Source organism: Lissotriton helveticus, chromosome 3_1 (genome assembly GCF_964261635.1).
Source record: "Lissotriton helveticus chromosome 3_1, aLisHel1.1, whole genome shotgun sequence".
NCBI lineage: Eukaryota > Metazoa > Chordata > Amphibia > Caudata > Salamandridae > Lissotriton > Lissotriton helveticus.
The window spans coordinates 799,855,186-799,881,580 of record NC_136061.1 but is presented as its reverse complement, the minus strand read 5'-3'; the positions used below and the strand labels follow the sequence as shown (position 1 = coordinate 799,881,580).

Sequence of the window (26,395 nt, the reverse complement as noted above, 5' to 3'; positions counted from 1 at the left end):
GTAAGGACACAGGAAAATTTTGAGGTATTTGAGCGGGTGGTGGGATGGGTTGTGGTGTCTTAGTCTGAAGGGTTGGTTCGGTATCACGTGGAAGCTTAGCTTCCATTTCCTTTAGGCTCAGGCTAGCCAGGGTGACTATAGTCCTGTCCATTTCTAACAAATTATTCTTTATGCGAGAAAGCCTTAATTCCAAGGGGGTAAGTAGTTGTTTTAACGTGCCCCAAACTATTTTAAGGAATTCTTCGTCACCCCCCTATCATTCTCAGATCCACTCAACCGACCCACCAATTGATTCGCTCTAGTCGGCCCTGGGGAGGCAACCAAAATGTTGTCGTCCACAGTGCTGTGTAGACCAAGAGCGACTTCCCCGCCCAAAATGCTGGGATTAGTTTTAAAGCTATCGTCCTTCATCCCAAGAGAACCTAAAGCCCTTCTGCTGTTAAAAAACTGTGATCTGGCAATATTTGCTTTTTTCCGTGCATGTATGGACCTAGCGATGCATTTCTTTTTATAAATTGCAGCTTTCTTGACCCTGCTTGAACTCATGGGTGGATTAGTTTTGGAAGGATAGGAGGTGCCTGTCACGCAAATTGGTGGGACAGGATCCTTATTTAGTTCCAATGGAGTGGGTGGATGGTCGGCGGAAGATATTGGAGAAGTAATAGAAGGGGCTGGATGGATGGCTGCCGTTATTAACAATGGCCGAGGACCTACTGTGTGCTCGGGGGTACGGGCAGAAGCAATATTCCCCAGGGAGGATTTTTTTGTACTGGCTAAGTGCTCTGATAACCTTCGTGCAGCTTCAAGATCCAAGGAGACCCTGTGCTGCATTTTACTAATTTCCTCGTCAATGGCCAAATTGGTTTTGATTAGGAAATCATCCAGGGTTCGGTTAGAGTTGCTCGCAGCCATAAGGGTTTTACTCCGACTACCCCGTGAGCACATTATACAGAATATATAAATACCAATAAATATAAAAAACAATAAAACTGTATAATGCACCGACAAGGGGGGGTGGCCCGGCCCAGCCCTCTTAGTCCTCGAACGGCCTCAAACGGCCCGCTCTTTGCCCGGTCTTCGCCCCGAGCTGCGTCCCGCGCTGCGGGGGGTTTACTAAAAGATAAAGGGGCGTGTAGGGCGGGGGGCGGGCCAGCAGGGAGAGCGGACCGGAAGCTGGTGGTTGGTCTCGCAGGGACTCCTGGTTCCTGGAATCCCTGCACGCTCGCAGCCCCGCTAGCACCTCACGCCTCTGACTGCCCTGAAGCTATGGGTCCTCCTAGAAAGCCCCCTGCGCCTCTCCAAATGAAGCGGCGAGGTGTAGGGTCCGGGCGATGAAGAAAAAGGAGCCGCTGTAGTCCTGGTCAGTCAGTAAGTGCCTCCGTGAAAATGGTGACTCAAAGCTGGTTAGTTTGGGTGACATTATCAAGTTTATGGTGCTGAAACCCCTTTTGCAGCCACTTGAAGCCACAGGAAGTGTGTCTTTAGCCCTCAAAACAGGTTGCAGTCAGATGTGAGTTTATAATTGAGAGATAATCTCCAGCATAGGTTTTGCAGTTCCTCCTCACCTTCATACCATGGGCTCTCACTGTCATTTGCCCACTTATGTGGGTTGATAAAATCTATCTCTGATGTAAGCACTACAAACACATCAGTCTGAGAGGACGTGGCAGACCTATTGCTTGCAGACTGTGCATACATCCTACAGTGCAAGTTATCTGCCAGATTTTGGTAAAACTGGGGAGGGTTGATGATTACCTTGCGACGTGAGCACTCCTCTAAATAAGCCACTTTCAATAGCTTGTTCAGCTTTGTTCTTATGTGTCACTGGGAACCCATAATGCTTTTCAACTGAACTTACTGAACGACTGATGAATGGGTAAGCTCATGGCAGTTACTTAACCACTTGGATGCTAAGGCTATTTTAGGACTTTCATGCAATTTCCATTGAAATCAATAGAAACTCCATGACGAGTTACCCTTGTCATTAGCATCCAAGGGGTTAATCCATTTGCAGTGCTTCTGACAGTGTTCCAATGACAGTGTTCCAATTTCATCAACAGCATCTGCAACACCAGCTAGATTCAGCAAAAAATCTGAAAATGTCAAGATTATTTTCAGCCCGCTGAAAGCAGAATCATATTTGGCATCACGAGAAGTGCTTAAGCTGGACTGAAAAATATGCTGGTTAAGGGCTGGATATGACTCCCAAACTGCTTGCATTGCCCTTTTGCTAGAAGCAATCCACCAAACTGAAACTACTCACCCAATTTTCAGAATTGCAATTGCTAACTCTTTCACACATGCAGAGAGTTCCCGCTGATTTCTGGGAGATGGGTGGTGCAAGGCATACAGTTTTAACCACACTGAGCTCAAGCTGGTGCCATAGACAGTGCCATTTTACAAGGCAAGGGTATTTTGAATACAGCCTTTCCAAAACACCAGAATTTCACCCAAGCATTACACTAGCACCATCACTGCACACCGATATCCAAGTTCCTGCAAGGAACTTGTTGCAAAATCCATGTTTCTCAAGACTTTTCAACAGTGAGGACTAAATGCACCCCCACGTCAACTCAACCACTTCAAGTAAAAATGTGAGGGGCTCTTTTCTTTTTTCTATTAATTTCATCACGGATATAAATTATTTCAAAAGGTCATGGAAGAATGGGTTATTGACTCGTCAATAAAACCATATTTTGGATATGGAGCGTCTGGAATCCCCGTGCGGCACAGTATACCCACACGTCGGCCTCCCGCCATACCCACTCCCGCATCGACCTTCTCCTGCTTCCGGCCACCGACTGCCACCTGGTCTCGGGAGTGGGCATTTTGCCCAGAGGATTGTCCGACCACTCCCCCGTTTCGCTCCGGCTTGGTTCTGCTCCATCAGGCCCGCGGACGGTCTGGCGGCTTAACGCCTGGTTCCTACAGGACAGTAATCTGGTGGAAGCGCTGGGACCAGAGCTTACCCACTATTTTTCGTCTAACGAGGGTTCGGTCCCCTCGCCAGGGACCCTATGAGAGGCCGGCAAGGCGGTGATTCGGGGGGTGGCAAGGGGGCTGGTACATGCTAGGCGGGCGGTCCAGCTGGCCCGCCTCTCGGAGCTGGAGTCCCAGGCCGCGCGACTGGAGGCGGAACAGAGCCCTGTTGGGCGCACGCACCCCACCCAGCAGCTGACGCTTATTCAGGAAGAAATCCGCCAGGTCTCCTGGGACTCGGCCCAAATGCTATGGCGCTCGTCGGTGGCGCGGATATACGGTTGGGGAGACAAAAATGGCAAGCTCCTCCATAACCTGGTCACCTACCCCAAAATCCACCGCATTATTCCTGAGGTTCAAGTCCAGAATGGCACCCTCCACGTGACCTCTACAGGCATAGCCAGAACCTTTGCAGACTTCTATGCGTGCCTCTACGCGGCGAGACTGCCAGACGCGCCCTTTTAGATGGGGCTCGTGCCCGGCTCCCCTCCCTCACTGCGGAATCCGCAGAAGTCCTAGAGCGACCCTTTACCTTAGATGAGGTTCTGGAGGCCATCCCCCTCCTTCATTCAGGCAGGACACCCGGCCCGTATGGATACCCGCAAGAGTATTACGCTGCCTTCTGAGACATCCTGGCTCCCCAACTATTGACCCTCTTCCGACATGTGGCGAAGATTGGCTCCTTCCCACCGGAATCAGATCTGGCCACGATAGTGGTCATCCCTAACACCCAGCCGCCCTCCACGAGCTGCGCGGACTACCACCCAATATCCCTTATCAACACCGAGGTCAAGCTCTTTGCTACGGTACTGGTCCAAAGGCTCAAACCCCTCCTGCAGGATCTGGTCCATCCCGACCAATGTGGCTTCATGCCGGCCAGGGGCACCCGGCACTGCATCCGCCGCCTCCACTTGGCCCTGGCCCACTGTGCTCGCCTGTCCCCATATCTGGCCCTCCTTTTTCTCGACTTTGAGAAGGCCCTTGACACGGTGGGCTGGGACTACTTGCAAGACGTTGTTGGAGGCGATGGGCTTCGGCCCGTTGTTTCGCCGTCTTATCGGGGTCCTCTATGCCAACCCTAGGGCCAGAGTGCTGGTCAACGGAACACTCTCCGAGGCCTTTCCGATTCGCCGGGGAATGAGCTAGGGGTGCCCCCTTTCCCCGCTCCTCTTCACGCTAGCGATGGAGCCCCTGGCGGCGCTCATTCGGCAAGACCCCATCGTCCAGGGATGGGCCTGGATCGAGAGCCATGTTGACAAAATAGCCCTCTACGCAGACGACGTGCTCCTCTACTTAGCGGATCCAGCGACTTCGGGCCCTAGGTGTTTGCAGATCCTCGCAGACTTCGAAAGAGTCTCCGGGCTCCGGCTCAATGCGGCCAAATCCACACTGGTCCCACTTCACCCCTCCGAGGAATGCTTTGGCTGGCAATCAACTATCCCCCTTAGACACCACTCGGTTAAGTATTTGGGTATATGGTGGACCTCCTCCCGGAGCTTGAGTGGGCGTTGAACATCACCCCCCTGGTGACCCGGATGAAGGCGGACCTTAAAAAATGGCAAATCCTTCCCCTCAACCCCCTAGGACGACGCGCCCTGATCAAAATGATGGTTCTCCCCAGTTTCCTATATACCCTACAAAATATATCCATTCCCCTCCCCCGCGCATGGTTCTGAGAGCTCGATGGGACCATGTCCCGATTTCTTTGGGGAGGCGGACGACCGCGGATGTCCCATGCGCATTGCCGCATCCCCCCCTTTGATGGTTACCCATCTGTACCTCTACTACCTCACCAATAAACTACTAGTGATCCACGATTGGTACGCGGGCGTCTGGTCTGACCCAGCGTACAGCTCGAGACTACGGACTTCCCACTGATCAAGGTGTTCCTATACGGCAGCCCGTTGCCACAGACAATACCGTCCATCACTAGAACGGTCCGCTTGGTGCGCCGCCCTCCGCCATGTGGGGTGGGACCATAAACTCACTCGTCAGACGCCGCTCTGGCATGGCACCTGGCTCCGGGAGCCTGCGTCCCTAAACGGTTTCCGTCGCTGGGATCTAGTTGGCATCTCGGTCCTTGGCGACGTCTGTGTGGGGGACCATATCCGTGCCTTTGCGGATCTGCAGCAGCGCCACGCCCTTTCCCATGCCCAACACTTTCGGTATCTGCAGCTGTGCCACGCCATCCACACACATCTTCCCTCACCGGTTACCCTCCCGGAGTTCAGCCCGCTGGAGACCCAGGTGATGATGGGGAACCTGGGCAAAGGAGGGGTGTCCTGCATTTATCGCTCCCTCGTCAATAATGGCCCTGCGTCCTTAGATACACTGCGCGTTCGGTGGGAGGGCTGGGTGGGCCCCCTAGAGGAGGCAGACTGGAGGAATACCCTTATGGCTCCCCGAACCCCGACTACATCATCCAGGCTCCGCCTGGTGCAGATATACTATTTACACGTGGTCTACTTCACCCCCGAGCGACTCTACCGTGCCCGCTTACGGCCCTCCCCTGACTGCCCGAAGTGTGGTTCATCCCCCGCTGATTTTTTCCACATGGTGTGGCTATGTCCGGTGCTGGAGAGGTTCTGGAGGGGGGTGGAGCGGGAGCTCACGCGGGCCCTGGGGTGGGAGGTACCTCATGACCCGCTGCGGCTGTTGTTGGAGATCTTTGATGATATGGACGGTTCCAGAATGGACAAGCGCCTCTTGGGCACGGCTGTGGCTAAGAGAGACATAGCGGTATATTGATCATGGGCCGCGGCGCCTACTGTGAAGGGGTGAAGGAGATGGGTGGATTGGTGCGGCACCCAAGAGGAGGCCCTGTTTGAATCCCAAGGTGCTCCAGAATTGTTTCACAAAATATGGGGGAAATGGTTCAATATGGTCCCGTCGTAAGTCTGGTTGACCTGCAAGTCTTAAGATCTGCCATTATTGAGCTTCCAGATGAAATGTTGGACTGGAATGGACTGACCCTGCCTACTTCTCTTACCGATTCAAATTCGCTGCATGGGTTGATTTGTGAGCTGCAACCAATGAATTTCCTGATACTGTTTTATATACCCAATAAAGTTGATTATCAAAAAAACAAACATATTTTGGAGCCTGTTCAACGATATCCTGCAAGCCTTTCTCTGTATTTCATTAGCAATGCAATCGAAGTGCGAAAAACCTTAACTGTTGAAGCATTGCAATGCCTCTGCTGCTCCAGGATAGTTAAACGCAGTACCTTCTTCTTGGATGCAGCTTGGTTATCTGTCACGGGGTCTAGGTTGACATGGGGGAAGAGGTACCTTACTCCCAGACGTTTGTGAGGAATTAAGTCCAATTCCTTCGTACACAGACTCCGTCAGCTGCCGGTGTGTTTAAATCAAAGGAGTCCAACAACTAAGAAGGAGGCAGCACACAAACCCTTTTGACGGACACAACCCGTGGCCAATGGGAATGCGGAATGGTGTTGACAATTCCGAAAAAGGAAGTAGTAGGCGACCCTGAAGGCGGAGAGAGACCAGAACACAATGGAGAGACGCTGGGGAAAAACAGCACGTGGAGGTCAGCCAGGATACCCATTCCATCAGAAAACCAAAAAGCCATCCCAGAGAGAGAGGAAATGCCAGGAGGCCACCGGTAGCGATTCGCCCCACCACGCTCCTGGAGGAGCGTGGCTGACCAAGGTACAACTCGGAATGCAAGAGTTCACGGGGAGTTGGGTGGAGCAAAAGAGGTAACGGAAGGAACATAGCTGTAAAACTAAAAGCAAGGCCGGTGACTTAACCGGGCTTCACTTGATGGTGGCGCCAGGATCGTCCTTTGTAGTCCTGGTTTATTTTCATTTCGGGTGATACCTCCCCCACCGATACCCTCCCCTACTGCCCTCTACCGACTGCAGACGGTCATCTGTGGTTTTCTTTTCTTCCTCCGAGGGGCATAATCTGTAATGGTGAAACAGGTGGAACCCCCGATCTCGAGAGAAGAAGAATCTACAAACTGTGACCCAAAAAAAATAAAACAAGGAAGAAAGGACCAGGACTAAAAGAAAGACTTGTAGAGCCCTTGCTTATAAAAAGGATTCACAATTACAGTCAAGTATTGCGTTGTCTCCTTATGGGGCTTTACCCCCCCCCCCCTACATCCTGGTGACATTATCACCTGCTTTAGAATATGGTTCAGAAAGTTTATGCTTATGATTTTTTTCCGCAGTGAGGTTAACTGGCTAACTTTTGTTGTGCCAGATGCAGCAATGCTCTCAGTTATCCATTTTCTAGACATACTCACACCCTGTGATGCAGACGCTCTAAGTGGCACCCAAGGCATCCATTTTCAATGCTTACACATCGATATTTTTCTTTAAAGTGAGCCCGTTGATTGTGGTCCCAACACTCCGGCAAGCTGGTATCCCTTTCAAAACTTGCACCCGCATCTCGGACATTTGTTGTAGAGTCTTCCAGTGGCACAGGTTGAATAGATCCTTGGCTTGACACCATCCTCTCTGAATCTTGTGCAGGTGCCTCTTGCAAGCACACACTGGGCTGTACTCAGCTACTTTCAAAATCGAACAGTGATCTTGTCTGCATTTGCAAAGAAATACACGATGCTGGATTTGAGTTTGCTTATTTATGTAGAAATCGGAAAGCAAACGATCAGCTATATTTTGTTGCATTTGTCACTCTCATATTTACTGATGGTTGGTGAGCAGAAAAATTAGCAAAGTTGCTTGGCATAAATACTTTCAGCATTACAGGGCCTAGGTGACTTACTCTGCACTTACGAAAATGTTTGTTGCTTAGAAAGAAATTGTTTAATCTGCCCAATTATCATCCAGGTTTGTGGTGGTATTAGACTTCTAAAAAACAAATTTAAAAAAAAAGGGGAATTCACAAAAGCCCTTCAAAAAAAGAAAATTCCCCATAATTAGCAATTAATTAACTTCAAATTTACCCTTGTGATATTGCTCATTTAGTTTTCCATGTAATGTATGGACTTGAACTGCTTCGCCGCTGCAAAATCGGACGGCCCCCGGCCGTCCAACGCACACGCCCTCAGTGAAGTCGGACGATGCATGGAAGAGGTTAAATTACAAGGGTTTGGGGCCATAAATGAGCGAAACATTTTCTTGCCATGAGTACCAGTGCTTTTTATCTCTTTTGAATACCACTAATGCAGCCTCTACGCTTGAGAGAGAAGCGAAAGTTCCCTTTCTGGTAATCTGCGTTGCTTCCTGGGTGTGCATGGGACCTGACACAGCCCTGCTGTGTTGAAGAAAGGACCATGGTAGGTGTGAGCAGGACAAGGTAATGGGGCTGCAGACGTGTACGTAAGGCAGAGAGCTCTGTTAAATAGGATGGCTCCCAAGAGAAGCTGTGGCACAAATAAAATCCTACACATTAGGCAATTGTAAGCATTTTTGGAAAGGTGGCATTCTGCTGAAGTGGTCATTCATTCCTTAGAAACGGTTCTGAAGCATTCCATGGATATCCATCAATCTTGAACACCCAAATATTAATGGTTGAAGTGATTTCAGATGTTGACAAAACAGTAGGTTGCCTTTAATGAAATTTAGATCAGGATCCATGCAACAATTTGTGGTCCACAATTACACAGAATAAAGAAAATAGATTGGAAATCTTGCTATCATAACAGATGAAAGGGTGTTAACATAACTACTGGAATGAGGAAGTGAGAATCAGAATACTGATGATTTCCAGTAAGTAATCAATCCATGATATCCTCATCCCCATTCTTGGCCCAATGCTTACTCAATATGGGCATACATAATTGGCAATACTTTGCTATAGTTTTTACTGGGATGAAAAGAATGTGGAAATAGTCCTTTGGCTTCCTCTTCTCAAGAGCAGGGTGGCTACAATTCAATTCACTGCTTGTTCTTGTAGGACAGGGAAGTGAAGAAATGTGCCTTACTCCAAGCCTGGGGTTGATATACAGAATCCTCATACTGCTACCAATGAAAAAGACAGAAACGGAGGCCAGTGAGCCAATAAATCAACAAAAAGCAAAGCCAGGCCAGAGCCAGGGGTCTAGCTTAGGTCTAAGAGGTTGTACATTAGTTGAGCTATGAAAATGTTTAGCAAGTAAATTATGTAGAACACATGTTAAAATATGACAATGCCTTTTTAAAATGTAAAAAACAAAAAACAAGCATTTGTGTACATCAGATAACACTCGTTGAGACCTTTCAAGAGTGATAATTTTTAAACCTGAACTTAGAAACATCCCTGCTCCCCTGTCCGGACGGCAATGCCACTAGAGAACCAGGAGGACAGTCAATTGGAAAGGTCATGCCTGATGTGCGGAGGTGGACTTGTCATCAGCCAAGCAAAATATGCTTTTCTCAAGCTATGTTACAAAATGGTCTGAAATGTGTTGCATACAAGGTAGGTATGGTGTATTTCAGTTAAGGTCTTCCATATCGCAAAGTGACGGGATGATCATGCATAGCTCGATTACATGTAAATTGCTGCCAAGTTTTCAGGATGCTTATGTGTGACATTTACATGGTTTCAGTGTACTTATGAATGAAATTCAAAGACCATATGTGTGGAAAGCAAAAGATATCAGAAATTGCACAATTTTGAGCAATGAGAAGCTTTACAATATTTAAAAACTGCTGCACAACACCTGAAATAAATAGTCGCTAACCTACTGCCCCGAAATGTCCCATGTAGAATAAAAATTGGCAAAATCACCATAAGCTGGTATTTTACCCCATAGGTACATACTTTAACAGTAAATCTAAGCAAAGATCTCTATGAAGTGGGGGCGTGGCTAGGCGTCTGGCAAGATGGCCGCACTCTAGTGTAACTCTGCCGGCCACAGTAATTATCCTGTAATTGTCCTTCCCCTACTGCGCCATCCGTTGCTGTATCTGGCGTGAGGGCTCTGCTGACATCGGGGGCTATCCAGCGCAGTGGTTCGTGTCACTGGTGAGCGCCTGGCTGCGCAGTCAGACCGCCCTGCAGAGCAGACCATGCTGTAATGGCAGCCACATGAGTCCCGGAGCGCGGAGCCGGCGCTGCCAGTGTCTGATATCGCTCACCTTGTGGAGTGGTACGGTGGGAAGGAGGCTCGGCGGATCTGCGGCAGACAACTCCCGGGGCGCTGCGATCGCCGCTGTACAGTCGGATGAGCTTACGTCGGACGCCGTGGCTGGAGTGGGCTGCTCTTCCCTCCGGGGTCCATCTGGGGGTGTGATCTACGTGAGGCGCCGGCTCCGGTGATCGCGGTGGGCCGCTGGCCTTCCCTACGAAGTGGAAAGCCTCATTTGGGGGCTCCTCCTCTACTCTACTCTTTGATAACGCTGCAAGAGCGCGAGGCTGCGCGCTCATATTATTATTATTATTATTATTATTATTATTATTATTATTATTATGCTGTTTTGTAACGCGCTCTATTACTGCCGGAGTATCCTGGCGCGAAAAGCAAAGAAAGAGTTTTGACAGCAAACACTGAACCGACCAAAAGAGCTAAACAGCCAATCTAAACAAATACGTTTTTAACGCTTTTTTGAAAGCAGCAAAGTCCACAGTACAACGCAAAGAAACAGGAAGCTTATTCCAAGCTAACGCGGCTTTCACCGCCACTGAATGCCCTCCCAGCCGGAAACGCCGGAAGCGGGGAACCTGCAACAGATGTTGAGCCGCTGAACGCAAGTCGCGGTTGGGAGAGTACCGAATTAATCGTTTCTTCAGGTAGGCGGGGCCCAACCCATTGATGGCTTTATGAGCCAGAGTCAGAATTTTAAAAGTGATCCTATGCGGCACCGGCAACCAATGCAGGCTCTCCAGGTAGTTCCTAACGCTGATCCGCCTGGAGATATTCCTCAACAATCTGGCGGTAGCGTTCTGGATAACCTGGAGCCGCCTTACCAAATAGGCCGGAGAGCCACTAAACAGGGCATTGGCATAGTCCAGGCGCGAGAGGATCAAAGCTCTCGCTACTGACTCACATATCGCCGTGGTGCAGGACTGTCGCTGAGCCCCCCCGCCCCCTGGAGACAGTGGTAAGGCATGTGCGCCCCTGCCTCCGCCATTGTTATTCTGCTAAATACACGCGGAGGTGCAGGCCCTGGCAATCTTTTCACGGTGGGGACTTTTGGTTAAAGCGGCATGCACTGAGACAAGCTGCCACCCACCTCCCTATTGTGTGCTGTGCTCCTAGCGCTGAGTCTATTATTCTGAGGAGCTTCTTAAGTGTGTATGCTGTGCGGCTAATACACTGCTTGCGCCATACTGGTGGGGAAGTATAGCGCATCAACGATAGTGTGGGGACACAGCATCTGGTGCCGTTTGTTGTGCAGTCTGTCACACTGCAAATAGGAAACGCAGAAGGCCACCGCTAGTTGCACATTGCGACACGACTCGGCCTCAGCCTTAGTGGCTTCTGTTAGAAGACGTGTGGAGTAACCCAGGAGTGGTTAGTAAGCCCTTCATTCTTCCTCAGCTGCCACAAGCCATCATGGGGAAACCCGATAAGTCTCAGCCTAGGCTGACATTTGATCAACGTAAAGGTGCTAAATCCTCGCAAAACGCAGCTTCTGATTCAGAGTTAGATACCGCGACGCAGCCGTCCACAGCGCTGGAGAAATCTCTCGCGACCATACAGGCCAGCCTGCAGGCCATTGATGGAAAGATAGAGGCGTTGAATGGGAGGATGGACCACTTCTCTTCCAAACTCGACAAACAGGCTGCACGTCTGGGGGAAGCAGAACAGCGCATCTCTGACGAGGAAGATGGATTACAGCAAGTTACCGCTAAGACATCTGACATCACTAAGCTCCTGGCCGTAATACAGGCTAAGAATAAGGATATCGAAGCGCGCTCACGGGGCAATAATGTGCGCATACTGGGCCTTCCAGAGTCCACAAATGTGGGACATCTTGAGGACTATGTGGGAACACTTTTACATGACATCTGTGGAGCGGAGTGCCTATCGGCCATTTTCGCTGTGGAGCGGACGGATAGATCGCTTGCGGCGCGGCCTCCCCCTGGCGCCCCGGCGAGACCGATCATTGCTAGGCTCTTAAATTTCAGGGACCGTGATTTATTTATTTATTTATTTTATTTTTTCCATTTGTAAAGCGCAACAGCTACCCAGAAATGGTTTCCCGGCGCCGAGACACAGCATAAGGATGTCAAGAGAGATTTCAGGCTATTCAAGTTATTGTTCGAATAGCCAGGTCTTAACGTGCTTTCTGAACTTGACATGATTTTCCTCCTTTCGAATGAAGGGAGGGAGTGTGTTCCAGAGGGATGGTCCAAGGTGGGAGAAGGATCTGCCTCCCATTTTTGCCAGTTTAAATCTTGGTACACAGAAGTTGGCAGCAGATTGCGAATGAAGATTACGCTTGGGAGTATAGGAGTGAGCCAGAGCTAGGAGGTATTTGGGAGCAGTACCTGCCTTGATTCTGAACATGTAGTTCAGGGCTATGAAACGGATTCTGCATTCAATCCTGAGCCAGTGGAGTTCGCAACGGTAGCTCGAGACTCCCGTATTTTTGGGGATTTTGTGCAGTAGCCGAACTGCAGCGTTCTGGACAAGTTGTAGTCGACTGACTACCGCTTTGTTTGAGCCAAGGTACAGAATGTTGCCGTAGTCAAGCCGTGATGTAATGAGGGCATTGACTACGGTCTTTTGCGTGGAAGAGGGCAGCATCCAAATAATTTTCCTCAGCCATTTGATGATGGTAAGGCAAAGGCCAACAACTTTGTTGGCCTGTTGGCTCATGGAGAGGGAGCTATCCAAGATGACTCCTAGATTACGAACTTGAGTCACAGGGGTAGGAAAGTTGCCCATCTGGTTTGGCCAGTGTGAAGGATTCCAAAGATCTTGACGTTTTCCTAAGAGGAGAATCTCTGTCTTGTCTCCATTGAGCTTTAATTGGTTTCTTTTCATCCAATTAAGGATGTTTTGTAGCCCTGATTTGAGGAGAGAAGGGGATGTCGGACAGGATTCAGATAGGGAGAAAATAATTTGGGAATCGTCGGCGTAGGTCATGAGGGTAAGCCCAGATTTTTCGGCTAAGTCCGCTAGGGGTCGGAGGTAAAGGTTAAAAAACAGGGGACTCAGTATAGATCCCTGTGGCACGCAGTGGGGGGCCTTGAAGGTGTCGGAGCAGGCCAGTGAGGAAGTTATTTGGCAGGACCGTTCCGCCAGGAATGATCGGATCCAGTCAAGCGCTTTTCCGCGAACACCGTTTCTGTGTAACACCTTGATGAGGGTTTGGTGGGATATGGTGTCAAAGACCGTGCTCAGGTCTAAAAGTACGAGCGCGACCGTCTGACCTTTATCGAGGAGATTCCGGATGTGCTCCGTAACCCCTAGAAGGGTGGTTTCAGTCGAGAAACCAGCCCGAAAACCCGATTGTGAGGGGTGTAAAAGCGAGTTTTCTTCGGTAAAGATGGATAGGACCGATTGGACGTGTCTCTCCAAGCATTTAGAGAAGGCAGGGAGCAAAGATATGGGTCTGTAGTTGGCAGGACATTCGGGATTTGCTGTGGGCTTTTTTAGCAGTGGCGTTATCATGGCATGTTTCCAGAGGGTCGGAACTGTAGAAAGTTCAAACGAGGAGTTAAACGTATCCGTGATGATTTCCAAGGAGCGATCGTCCAGTTGTTTGATTATTTTAATCGGAATCGGATCCCTGGGGGAGCCGGACTTGATGTTTTTGAGAGTGGTTTTCAGTATATACACCGAGATGGGGGGCCAGGTTCTACGCATCACTTGTCAAAAGGGAACCATCAACTACCAAGGAAATGTGCTCACGTTTTTTCCAGACTTTAAAGCCACTGTTCAAGCGGCCAGGAAAGAATTTCTAGGGGTTAAAAAACTGCTGATGCAAGAACACATCCCTTATGCCATGCTTTATCCAGCGCGGGTGCGCATTGGGGAGGCGGATACAGTAAAGCTATTCACGAATCCCAAGCAGGCTATGGACCATGCAAAGTCGCTTCGTCGTCGCAAGAGCTCCCCACCTCATACGTCAGACGTGGATGACTGAGCGTTCTGCCTATGAATCTGATGTGACTATGTATGTTCCTCCTTTCTTTTGTTACACGCTGTGGCACCAATGGAGATTTGACTGGTGGAATACGACGGCAAGTGATTAATTTTCCCGCGCCTTAAGTGTACTAGGGGGGGTGGTGGGGTTCCTCTTTGCTTTTCTCAAATATGGACGAAACTGGGGTCTGTTCCACACACTGTTCACTATGCGGCGTTTGATTGATACATTACAGTGCATGTATTGCCTCTTTTTTCTGAGTCCGAACGTAGCCGGAGCGGACATTTTGTGCAGTAATAATGTACCCGGATGTTAACAATACGCTCCAGTCCCTTCCTTTCTAGATCGGTGGGATGGTTGCGGTATGGTGGATACCATATCAATCCTGGGGCCCCTCCCTGCAAGATCAGGGGGTGTATTGCGCCGCTACGTCCCCTCATGGGTATTCCCCATTCACTATGTTCTCTACCTCTACTTTGGTTAGGCACTACCCAGTGGGTTCAAAGTTGGTTGCGAGTTACTGGGTTGGTGTCCTTGAGTGTTGGGGCATAGTGGGGTGGAACCTTTAGCAAATTGGGGCAGCTGAAGTGGGTGGTGGGAGGGAGGGACAGTTCATATGTTTTATGCCGCAGCTGTTGTGATTGGTATGTCAACAATATGAATGCTCCTTATGTTTCTTGCCACGTACACTTTCGATTCTTTGTCTGTTACCGCTTTGCGGGCTACTGTCACAAACGAGGGGTAGTACGTTTAAATGTATGACCTGGAATGTCCGAGGTTTGAATACACCAATAAAGACAAGGCACGTACCAGCGCACTTAGATAGGCATGATGTGAAAATTGCTTTATTGCAGGAGACCCATCTTAATAAGCATACCAAGGGTAACATAGCTAGCAGGTGGGCTGCTTATAGGCTGGCTGCATCGAACTCCACCTACGCCAGAGGTCTGCTCATTCTCATTAAGAATGGGGTGCCTTTTCAGGCCCTTCACACGTGTGTAGACACAGAGGGCCGGTGGGCTGTTGTGCAGGGTAAGCTAGGTCTGACAGTAGTCACCATTGTCAACACGTATGGCCCTGTAGTAGATGATTCTACACCCTTCCTAGACATGCTTGATGTATTGCGCTCATGGCCGGAGTCTGCTATTTTATTGGGGGCGATCTTAATACTCACCTAGACCCATTAGTCGACAAATCTGACCCGACGGGAGCTCGCATGGTTAAAGTAGCCCATTCCATCAGAGGGGCCATGGCGGAGTTGGGATTGGTAGACTCTTGGCGGTTGAGGCATGCAGATCTGCTGGCTGGTACACACATAGCGCCAGCATTCAATAGCTGGTCTCGCCTAGATTATTGGCTCCATAGTGAAGATGCGAATGCATGGGTGGCGAAGGTTGATATTCTCCCTCGGACCTTGTCCGACCACAGTCCTCTTGTACTTGAAATGACTTTGCCTGACGCTCCACATAGACTCTTCACATGGAGATTCAGGGTGTCGTCGCTGCTAGATACAGTTTTTGCAGATACCATACGGTCTAATATAGTGCAATTTTTCTAATTAAACACAGGCTCAGTGAACAGCCAAGCTACACTGTGGGAGGCATTTAAAGCGACGATCCGTGGGGTATGTATCGGGATGACTACAGGGATTCTTAGAGATATTAGGGGACAACTGTCGACGTTGGAGGGGCGACTGAAGGAATTAGAGGTCCAATACGAACACGATCCCACTCTGGTAACACTAGCCCAGATCCGTGAGCTGACAGAGGAATACAACACGCTGGCAGAAACAGAAATTAAATACCTGTCCAAACGCCATGTTGCCCGCGCATATGGAGAGGGCGGTAGACCAGGTAAAAATGTGGTGGATAGACTGCAACGTAGGTCAGCAAACCCCCCCTATCGACCACCTCGTGGATAAATTGGCATATCGCACCACACACATGATGCAATTGTAGAGCAGTTCCGACAGTTCTATGCCTCAGTGTACTCCACTAGGGGAGGTATGACGGAGGAGGACATGTCAGATTACCTTAAGGACACGGCTATAGCGTGGCTATCGATAGCCACAGGAAATATCTGGGGTTGCCCATAGACAACAACGACATTAGGGAGGCCATACTCTCTCTACCTAACAATAAGGCTCCGGGGCCCGATGGCCTAACTGCGGAATTCTATAAACACTATGCGGATCTGCTTATCCCCCATCAGCTAGCGATGTATGCTGAAGTCCATGATACTGGCCATTTTCCCCCTTCCCTCAGACAGGCCCTCATAATTACTCTGCTGAAGAAAGACAAGTCCCAGATGAGTTGTGACTTATATCGCCCCCTCTCGTTAATAAATCTGGACGCGAAAATGTTGGCGAAAGTGTTGGCCACTCGATTGCAGCCCCTCATGCCCCTCTTAATTCTCCCTGATCAGTCCGGTTTCATCCCTGAGCGCTCCACTTCCCCTAACCTACGTACTATATTTGCTATGCTTCTTGTGTTAAATCCTGATTTTCCCGCGGTTGCTGTGTTACTGGATGCTGCAAAAGCATTTGATTCTGTGGAATGGTGGTGCCTTTTCTTCATGCTTCGTCGGATGGGCTTCCCCCCAGTATTCATCAGATGGGTGCAAGTTCTTTAAACTGACATCACAGCTAGGGTGCGGGTTGGTTGGGCCACTTCAGAACCATTTCCTGTGGAGAGAGAGGCACTCAACAGGGCTGTCCTTTGTCCCCTATCCTCTTTGCCCTCATCATAGAACCTCTAGCATGTAGAATCAGACAGGGGCACATAACAGGGGCACAGAGCAGCCGCACTGAACTTTCACAATCGGCCTGTGGGAATTTCTCTCTAAGCAGACGACATGGTGGTCTATGTCCGTGAACCCCACATGTACCTCTCCTCAGTGATACGGGAATATATAATATTCGGCCTCTTTTCAGGGCTACAAATTAATTGGGAAAAATCTATCATAATTCCCCTGACACAAATCACCACTTCGCCACAGTTAGAATACCCGCTCTTATGGTCGGCAGACCCAGAGAAATATCTTGGGGTGTGGATCCACCGGGACCCGGAAGTGGTGGTTAAGGAAAACTATGGCCGGGCCTACACCACACTGACAGAACAGATTGATAGATGGGTGGGAATGCCATTTTCTCTGTCAGATCGCATAGCTATAATTAAGATTATCATCCTTCCGAAATTTTTATATTTATTCTGTAATGTTCCTGTTTGCCTAACAAAACATTTCTTTAAACACCTTCGGTCTCAGCTGTTGCGATTGGTATGGGGGAATAGGCAGCCCAGAAACAGTTGGCATACCCTTACACAGACATTTGAAGGGGGGGGGGTTGCAAGCTCCGGATTTTTACGTGTATTATTTATGTAGCCAGACACAATATGCTTACTTCTGGTTCAAACCACATGATTTTCTGCCTTATGTGGCAGTAGAAGAGGTCGACGCATATCCAGTGCCACTAAGAGGTGTCCTCACTCATGTCAAGTGTCATACGCCCAGAAACGAGATCAAAACCATTGACGTCACGGTGAGGGCTTGGCATGAAATCAGGAGGAGGACTAACAGGCTTCCACTGTATGCACCTGATCTGCCGATACAGGGGCATGCCGCCATTTCTGTAGCTCAGGAACAAGGTCCAATGATGAAACTGCCGTGGGTGGGAATAACACTAGTGGGTGACCTCTACATGGAATATGTAACTGATCACGACTTAGGTAACATACACACCACTTTTTCAATTCACTTGCTTTCGGCTGCGTCAAGCGATGATGGCTCATTACACTACATTCCCTGATGAACCACCAGTGTCTCAGGCATTACAGACGGTGATAGTTGCTCCTAGCCTGAAAAAACTGATAACGAAACTATATAAAGCGATACAAGGGAACACAGCTATAGGGCTCGATAAGAGCTTGACCCGCTGGAATTAGATATTGCTTCCCCCAATTACAGATGTAGTGTGGGAACAAGTCTGCACACTGACGGGACGGTTAACTTCGAAAAACAATCTACGCATCATACACGTTCAATTCATACATCAGGTCTACTACTCCCCCCAAAAGTTGCACAAGCTGGGACTGCGCGATTCGGCCTGCTGTAGGAGATGTGGCCATGATGAGGCTGACTTTCTGCACCTACTTACTTTCGGTAACGATATATCTGTAAGAAACAGTAGTTAGAATTAGATTCCTTACCTTAGAATTTCCCCAGGCGTCAGACTGGATCCGGAAAGTTTTGCGTAGCAGTACCCCTGCGCGTCAGTAGGTGTCGTCCGCGGCTACGCGTCCGTCGTGTCGTTGACGCCGTGATGACGTCGGAGTACTTAGACGCCGCCCTCGCGCACGGACGTCAGTTCTTATACACAGCTTTTCTGCGCCAGAAACGCAGAGCCATGATAAAAACCAACACTGGTGCCATGGAACTAGGACCCTCAAAGAGATGACCTTAACCCTAGATATCGGTTCGCAGAACGGGGAGGATGGGTGGGGCAGTTAGGAATCTAATACTAACTACTGTTGCTTACAGATATATCGTTACCGAAGGTAAGTAACTTGTGCATCTGAAAGAAACAGGTTAGTATTAGATTCCTTACCTTACAATAGATACCCCAGCAATACCAACCCAGGTGGTGGGTCTGCGAACCAATAATCACACCAGAAAGTCCTGGAGAACGGAACGGTCGAAAAAGCCATCTCTCCGGACTTTGCTGTCCTAGCGGTAGTGTCTTGCGAACGTGTGTAGTGAGGCTCACGTAGCTGCCTGACAGATGTCGTGCAAGGGGACTCCCGACCCAGGGCCGTAGTAGCCGCCGTGGCCCGACTGGAATGGGCCCTTAGCCCAACAGGAGGCTCCTTCTTAGCCAAAGAGTAGCATGCCTAGATACACAAGACGACCCACCGAGAGATGGTCCGGTTGTGCACCTCCAGTCCCTTCTTAGCGCCCACGTAACCAACAAAGAGTTGGTCATCCACCTGGAACTGGAGTGTGCGATCAAGGTAGAAGGAGAGCGCATGTTTTGGGTCCAGACAGTGGAGCCTCTCTTTCTAGGGATGCGGAGGCAGAAAGAAGGTGGGCAAGGTGATGGACTGCCCGATGTGGAAGGCTATGACTACCTTGGGCAGGAAAGAGGGACGCGTTCTCAACACACCCTTGTCCAGATGGACAGAAAAGAAAGGAGGCTTATAGGAAAGAGCCTGGAGCTCACTCACTCTCCTGGCGGAGGTGATGGCAACCAGGAAAGCAGTCTTAAGAGTAAGACTATGAAGAGGGCAATTGTGAAGTGGCTCGAAAGGAGCGCACATCAAATACGTAAGAAAAAGGTTCAAGTCCCACTGAGGCATCACAAAAGGAACAGGAGGAAACATATGAGTGATGCCCTTCAAGAACCTATTTACAACCGGGGACTTGAAAAGAGAGGGCTGATCAGGTAGCCTTAAAACGGCGGAAATGGCAGAAAGGTAGCCCTTGATAGTGCCCAGAGTAGAGCCCTGCTGCGCAAGAGAAAGCAGAAAGAGGAGAACCTCTGAAAGGGGGCAGAGAGTGGATCCACAGCCTTTGCTGTGCACCATGCCACAAATTTGTTCCACCTGCAGGCGTATACCGATTTTGTGGAGGGACGCCTGGCTGCCAGAATCACATCACAGACTTCAGGAGGCAAGTCAAATGGCCTCAACTGCCGCCGCTCAATCTCCACGCATGGAGGTGGAGACTGGACAGGTCGGGTGGAGGACCGTCTCCTGCTGCTGCGACAGAAGATCCTCCTGAAGAGGCAGACAAATCGGGGGATCGACTGACATGCTGAGTAGCTAGGGATACCAGTGTCTTCGTGCCCAGTCCGGAGCCACAAGGATGACTTGGGCCCGGTCGCGCCTGATCTTCTTCAGCACTCTGGGCAGAAGTGGTATAGGCGGTAAGGCGTACAATAGACCGCAACTCCACTGACGATGAAAAGCGTCTCCGAGCGAGTGCCGCCTTGGAAATTCCAACGTGCAGAACTGATGACATTGGGTGGCGAATAGATCTAACGAAGGTTCTCCCCACTGCTGAAAGAGGCCTTGCCCCACGTCCGAGTTCAGACGCCATTCGTGATCCATCATGCATCCACGGCTGAGTTTGTCCGCCCTGGCGTTCAGAGAACCTGCCAGGTGTTGAACCACCAGGGTCACGCCCTGATGTTCCAGCCATTGCCAGAGACGCAGAGCCTCCTGGCATAAGGTCCACGACCCCACCCCGCTCTGTTTGTTGCAGTACCACATGGTGGTGGTGTTGTCCGTGAACACCTGCACTACACTCCCCCGAACAGAGGGGAGGAATGCTTTCAGCGCAAGTCGGATCGCCCGCAGCTCCAGAAGGTTGATGTGGAGCCGGGACTCTGCCGGAGACCAGAGGCCTCTGATCTCCGCCTCTCACGTGTGGCCCCCCCAGCCCAGGAGGGACGCGTCCGTCACAACTACGTTCTCCAGTTGGGGAAGGGAGAGGGATCTGCCGCTGACCCAATCGCGGTCCGTGAGCCACCACTGCAACTGTCTTGCAGTGCCCTCCGAGATCAAGACATGGTCGGACAAGTTGCCCTGATGCTGGGCCCACTGAAACTTCAGGTCCCACTGCAGAGCCCGCATCCGCCACCTGGCGTGATGCACCAGAAGGATGCAGGAAGCCATCAGCCCCAGAAGCCGCAGCGTCAACCTGACCGAGACTCGGGATAAAGGCTGAAAGATCGGAATCAGAGCCTGAATATCCCAAACCAGCTGTTCGGAAGGATAAACCCGAAACTGCGCCGAGTCTAGAACCGCTCCGATGAAGAGGAGCTTCTGAGAGGGGCACAGGTGTGACTTCAGCACATTGATGGAGAACCCCAGCAGGTGCAGGAGGTCGGCCGTAGTCTTGTGGTGGCTGACGACTGTCTGGGGCGAGCCCGCCTTCAACAACCAGTCGTCGAGATAGGGGAAGACTGACACCCCTAATCTGCGCAGATGAGCTGCGACCACTGCCATCACTTTCGTGAACACCCGAGGGGCGCTGGTAAGGCCGAAGGGGAGCAGGGTAAACTGAAAGTGCTCGTGGCCTACCGTGAACCGCACGGACGGGGATGTGGAAATACGCGTCCTGCAAGTCCAACGCTACCATCCAGTCTCCTGGGTCTAGGGCAGCTAAGACCTGAGCCAAAGTCAGTATCTTGAACTTCTCCTTCCGGAGGTAGCCGTTGACGTTCCGGAGGTCCAAGATAGGGCGTAGGCCCCCTTTGCCCTTCTTGGGAACCAGAAAGTAGTGGGAATAGCAACCACACCCTACTTCTGGCCCAGGAACGCGCTCGATGGCCCTCTTGGCCAAGAGGGCCGTAACTTCCTCCTGCAGAAGATTCAAGTGATCCCCCGACACGCGGTGGTATTGCGGTGGCATGGCTGGATGGGTCGCCTCGAAGGGGAGGGAGTAGCCCCTTCGGACGATTTGCAGCACCCACCTGTCCGATGTGATTGTGCGCCAGTGGAGGAGGTGATGGCGAACACTGCCCCCCACTGGCGTCGAATGGGCCTGAAAGCTCGGACTAGGAGGGCTTTGAAGCGGATGCTGCGGGGGTGGATGTGGACTGGCCTCGCCGTTGTCCCAGGCCACCGCCATGGCGGTTACCATATCTGCCGCCGCGCTGGATGTTAGGCTGCGGCCCGTGGCTGGCAGAACGTGTGGGGGCGCCCCTTCCTTGGCAACAAAAGGAGTGAAAGGACTGACGTCAGCACACAAGGGCGGCATCCAAGTACTCCGACGACGTCATCACAGCGCCAACGACGGCCGCGGAGCCACGGACGACGCCTACCAATGTGCAGGGGTACTGCTATGCAAAACTTTCCGGATCCAGTCTGACGCATGGGGATATTCTAAGGTAAGGAATCTAATACTAACCTGTTTCTTTCAGATATGGCAGTGTGGGGCGGTATTCAGTTACTGGGAGCAAGACGCTGCCCTGATACACAAGATGAGGGGCCAGGCACTGCCATGTACGCCCTTAGAGTGCTTAATAAACTACACCCCTCAATACAAATCGTTAGTGGGTCGCTTTGTGCGAGTGGCTCTGTTACTAGCCAAAAGGCGCATATTGTTTACGAGAGATAGTAGACTGAAACCAAATGTGAGTCTGTGGCTTAAAGATATGGCCTATTGCCAGGAACAGCTAGAATTATATGCAGAAGAACTGCCAACGTCATCCAGACCCAAGGACATCTGGGCCCCCTTCAGGGAATACTTGTGGGCTCAAACGGAGCAAGCCTCGGAATGACTGCCTGTTGTGCTAATGACCCTGCCCTACTGTATAAACCTCGGACTTGCTTACTATGCGATTACCTCAGAAGACAGGATTAATTTGTGTGGTACTGTAACCAATCACTGAATTCATATGTTTTTATGCAGCTAAAGTTTGCTACGTTGAGCAGACTGGTTAGGTTCTCGACCTGAAGCGCTGCCATTGTACTGTGATTATATTATGTGCTCCATAAGCAATGCTTCAATAAATAAAGTTTAAAAAAAAGAGCTCTCTTTGAAGTGTGTTCTGGAGCTACCTCGAACTGATAATTAAAGTAAACAAAGACAGAAAAGCCACGCTAAAAATGAACACAGATTGGTATATGTAAAGTTCTGTTTAAGTTTCATGTCCAGACCTTTACAGATTGTTGAAACATGAACATGGCAGCCCTGTCTCTGCCTCAAAGACGTTACCGCAGTTTTACTACCTTTTGATCCATTTGATCTGGGTTCAGTTGCAATTACCTGGACATGCTTGGTGCACTCTAGTTAGGGTGACCAGCTTTTGAGCAGGGAGGACAGCGTAAAAATAGTGTGCGGGTTGGGGTGGAATGCCATCCACCTGTGTGCTAAAAAACACTTTCATGGTTTGAGGTTTCATGACAGGAGTAAACAAAAAATATTCTGAAAGCCTCACACATACACATGTACGTACAGACACACAAACAGGAGTCTGCACACAAAAGAAACACACATTAAGCCTGAAAACCCCCAGACGTTTCAAACAAAGAAGTCATAGTAAAACCTTGTCCTCGGCTGAAGAGATGGCACATAAAACATAAGAATTTAGAAAAAAGGAGAAATATATTTGATTTACATAGTAAATGAAAGCATGAAAGCATAGAACCAAGAAAGTATAAGTAAATAAAACAATCGAAAATTTTCCTCAGAATGGTCCCAGCACAAACTGAATATTCAACAATCAGCTGTCTGTTGAAGTCATAAAAACAAGGCACCATAAATAAATTAGACATGACTGCTTTAAAAGTAATAGACACCCTAATGATGGACAGAACGCAGAACAAATCAAAATGTCCACCCTAGTCAAGAGATCTGCGTTAAATCCACTGTTCTTTTTTGTTCACCAAGCCACACCAGTTTAGACCCAGACAGTTTCAGCACTCCGTCTGTCATCTTATTGTGTTTGCTATGTTTGCCCCAAGTGGCCGGGGTATGCCCAGACATGGGTCCCTTGCTCACTATGCCACTGGATTCAAGCTACCCTGGCTGATGAGGGGCAAGACCCCGAAACCAGTCCCAGAATGCTGGTTTCCGGTCCAGGGAGGACCTGGCCTGGCAGTCCGGGCTGGACTGTTCGCATGAGGAGCAGGGTCAAGACTGAGTTGCATATGGCTGGATCCTAACTGCGGTGGCTTAGTGAGCAGAAGAAGGATTTTGGATTAAACCTAGATCTGGGACTGTAGGTGGCTGAAAAGTTTCAGCACTCCGTTCATCATCTTATTGTGTTTGCTATGCAATTAAAGTAATTCATAGCTGCAGATAGTATAGACATCTATTGGTCTTACACTCACATTACAGCTGTTAACAGTAGTGGTTCTATTGCAATTAACTCAGCAATTAAGCTCTACTGTCCCACTGGTAAACATGGAGCTGGATTGGGAAATCAATAAACATTACAGCAACATACAGTAGCAAGGCACATCAAAAAGTACAATCTTGTAATGACATTGAAATGAAAAATACATCTACCACTCACGGTTTTTATCAACATATCTAAATCTGTTGTCTCAAACGTGTCTGGATTGTTGTGGTTGAGATGTTCAAACTGTTTAAGAAGATTCATATGGTTGATGCCATTGTCTGAAAGAATAAAATAAAGTTTTGTTACTAAATCAGATTAGCTTTTCATTAAAGCAATAATAAAGAACTGGTATGTGGAGTTTCTGAAATTTGATAGAATTAATTTGCCATTGAGGGGAAAATGTAATGCAACATGAAGGTAAAACATATTGGGAATATCCTGAACTTCAGGTTAAAATTTAGTATCTTTCATTATGTAGAGGATGCAACACTTTTATGTAAGGTATCCTACATAACTAATGTGCTTGAAATATGGAGCTTCCTTATTTTTTCTCTTTAGATTGTGAAAGCTTGGGCTATAAACCGTCATGAATATTGGTTGTTAGCCACCCACTCACAGAGAAGGTGCCAGAAAATCAAACCAGAAATAAAGGATTTCTTTTTTTAGGAGAATCTCAACTATAAGGACAATGATGCCTCTCACTGCTTTCACCTTTAAAAAAAATGACAATATACACCATTATACTTTAAATATGGTTTAAAATCACATGCCTATTGGTGTAAAAGCTAAGGGGTCTACAGAAATCAAAACCTGCAATATCATACACTAAAACAGTACAGGACTAGTCTATCGACGATACAACCGGAAATCTACCAAAGAATTCGGAATCCACCTACTTAAAAAGCAAAATAGAAATAAAACCCACAGGAATTGGAATCCATACAACAGTGGGTTTCCTACCCTGTTAAATATTATTTAGAATCTTTACAGTAAAAAAATTAAAATGCCTACACCATTTTTTCATTTTCTTCAGAACTTTTATTTTTATTTTCCCTGTCATCCCATCTTTTTTTGGGGGAGTATTTATTTATTTATTTAGTGTTTTATATAGCGCAAACATGACACTTAAGGGTATCAGCGAGCTTCACAGTGATATAGTATTCCTGTTGTAACGGTTCCGGAGCAAGCATTTATACATCACTCTCGAGCATCAAATTAAAATCTAGGAGCAAGAAAAGATATAAGTGATTACAATAGTGTGTGAGCCGAAAGGATGAGTAGTATTTTAAAAAATGACATTCGGGTGAAATCCATAATAATTCTGTACCTTACAGTTATACTTGGCATCTGGTTAGACTCTACAAGGAGTGTAGAATAGTTCCCAATCTGCTTCATTTAGATGGTCTTTTGAGGCTAGCAGTTAACTTACCTGTAGGGATCAGGTGGTAATCAAACATTAAGCTGCTTGCTCTGAAGATAGTTATGGTAGGAATTTGCCCATTAGAAAGATCTTAGCTTCCTTTTCTTGAATCTTGACGTGGTCAGGATCATTCTAATGTTTAAAGGCAGAGAATTCTGGATTCAAGGCGTGGCACCAGAGAAAGTTCTGTTGTAAGTTTTCTTCTTCCGGAAGGACAGAGGTTACAGTAGTTGATCTCTGGCACTCCAGGAATGCCTGCCCCCTCAGGAAATATCAATTTTCGGAGCAAGATATGTCACTTTGTGTGTGATGCAAGCCAGTTTGAGCTAGATTCTGGCTTTGTATGGTTGCCAATTCAGAGCCTTCAAGTGTGGGGAGAAGTGGTTGCATATTCTAGAACCTGTTATGTGTCTCACAGCTGCACGGAGACAGGCTTTTAGAGGAGCTGTTGAGATCTTGGGAAGTCCTGATAGTGTTGCACATCTGTATTCGATCCTCAAGATGACTCTTGCCTGGACTGCCATTTTGAGGTCCGACGTTTCTATGAATGGTTCCAGTTTTCTAAGATACCTAAGGTGAAACTAGGCATTTTTAGCCAACGAGTTGATGTGGGTTTGCATGTTCAGGTTCTCATCCAGCGTGATTCCTAGCGATTTGGTGGAGTCCACTATGTTCGAGGGCGGTGATGAGCTTGGTCCAATCCTTTATATCAGAAGAACATTTGGGGGGATTTTACTAGGAATTCTGTTATTTGCATTTTTAATCTAAGCTGATTGTTTGTTAACCATTGAACGGTCATCTTTAATGCTTCATTCATGGTCTTGATCTCCTCCAGGGACGAAATCTTAATATAAATCTGTGTGTCATCTGCATACATGTGGAAAGAGATGTTGGGTTAAGTATTACTGTTAGGGGTTCCATATAAAAAGGTTAAATAGTGTTGGGGAAAGAGTTCAGTGGGGTAGCTGTGGCTAGTGGCCAGAAGTTCATGGGAGTAAAGGGGGAGACTTCCCTGCTGCACAGTAGAGGATCTCAGTTTTAAGAGCATTGAATTGTAATGAGTTCTCTCTTAGCCACTGTGCTGCATCTCGCAGGCAATCATGAAACACTTCCATGGGTATAGATTGTTCTCCCTCTA

General features: G+C 48.7%; 1 protein-coding gene across 3 annotated transcripts in view; it reads right to left on the bottom strand.

The window, feature by feature from the left end:
• Positions 1-26,395, bottom strand: part of NUCB2 (nucleobindin 2) — a 449,912-nt gene that overhangs the window by 287,653 nt on the left and 135,864 nt on the right. For all 3 annotated transcript variants that reach the window (XM_078681045.1, XM_078681047.1, XM_078681046.1), the window contains exon 5: positions 24,012-24,115. In XM_078681045.1, the coding sequence (XP_078537171.1) occupies positions 24,012-24,115 (104 nt within the window). The remainder of the gene's footprint in view (positions 1-24,011; positions 24,116-26,395) is intronic.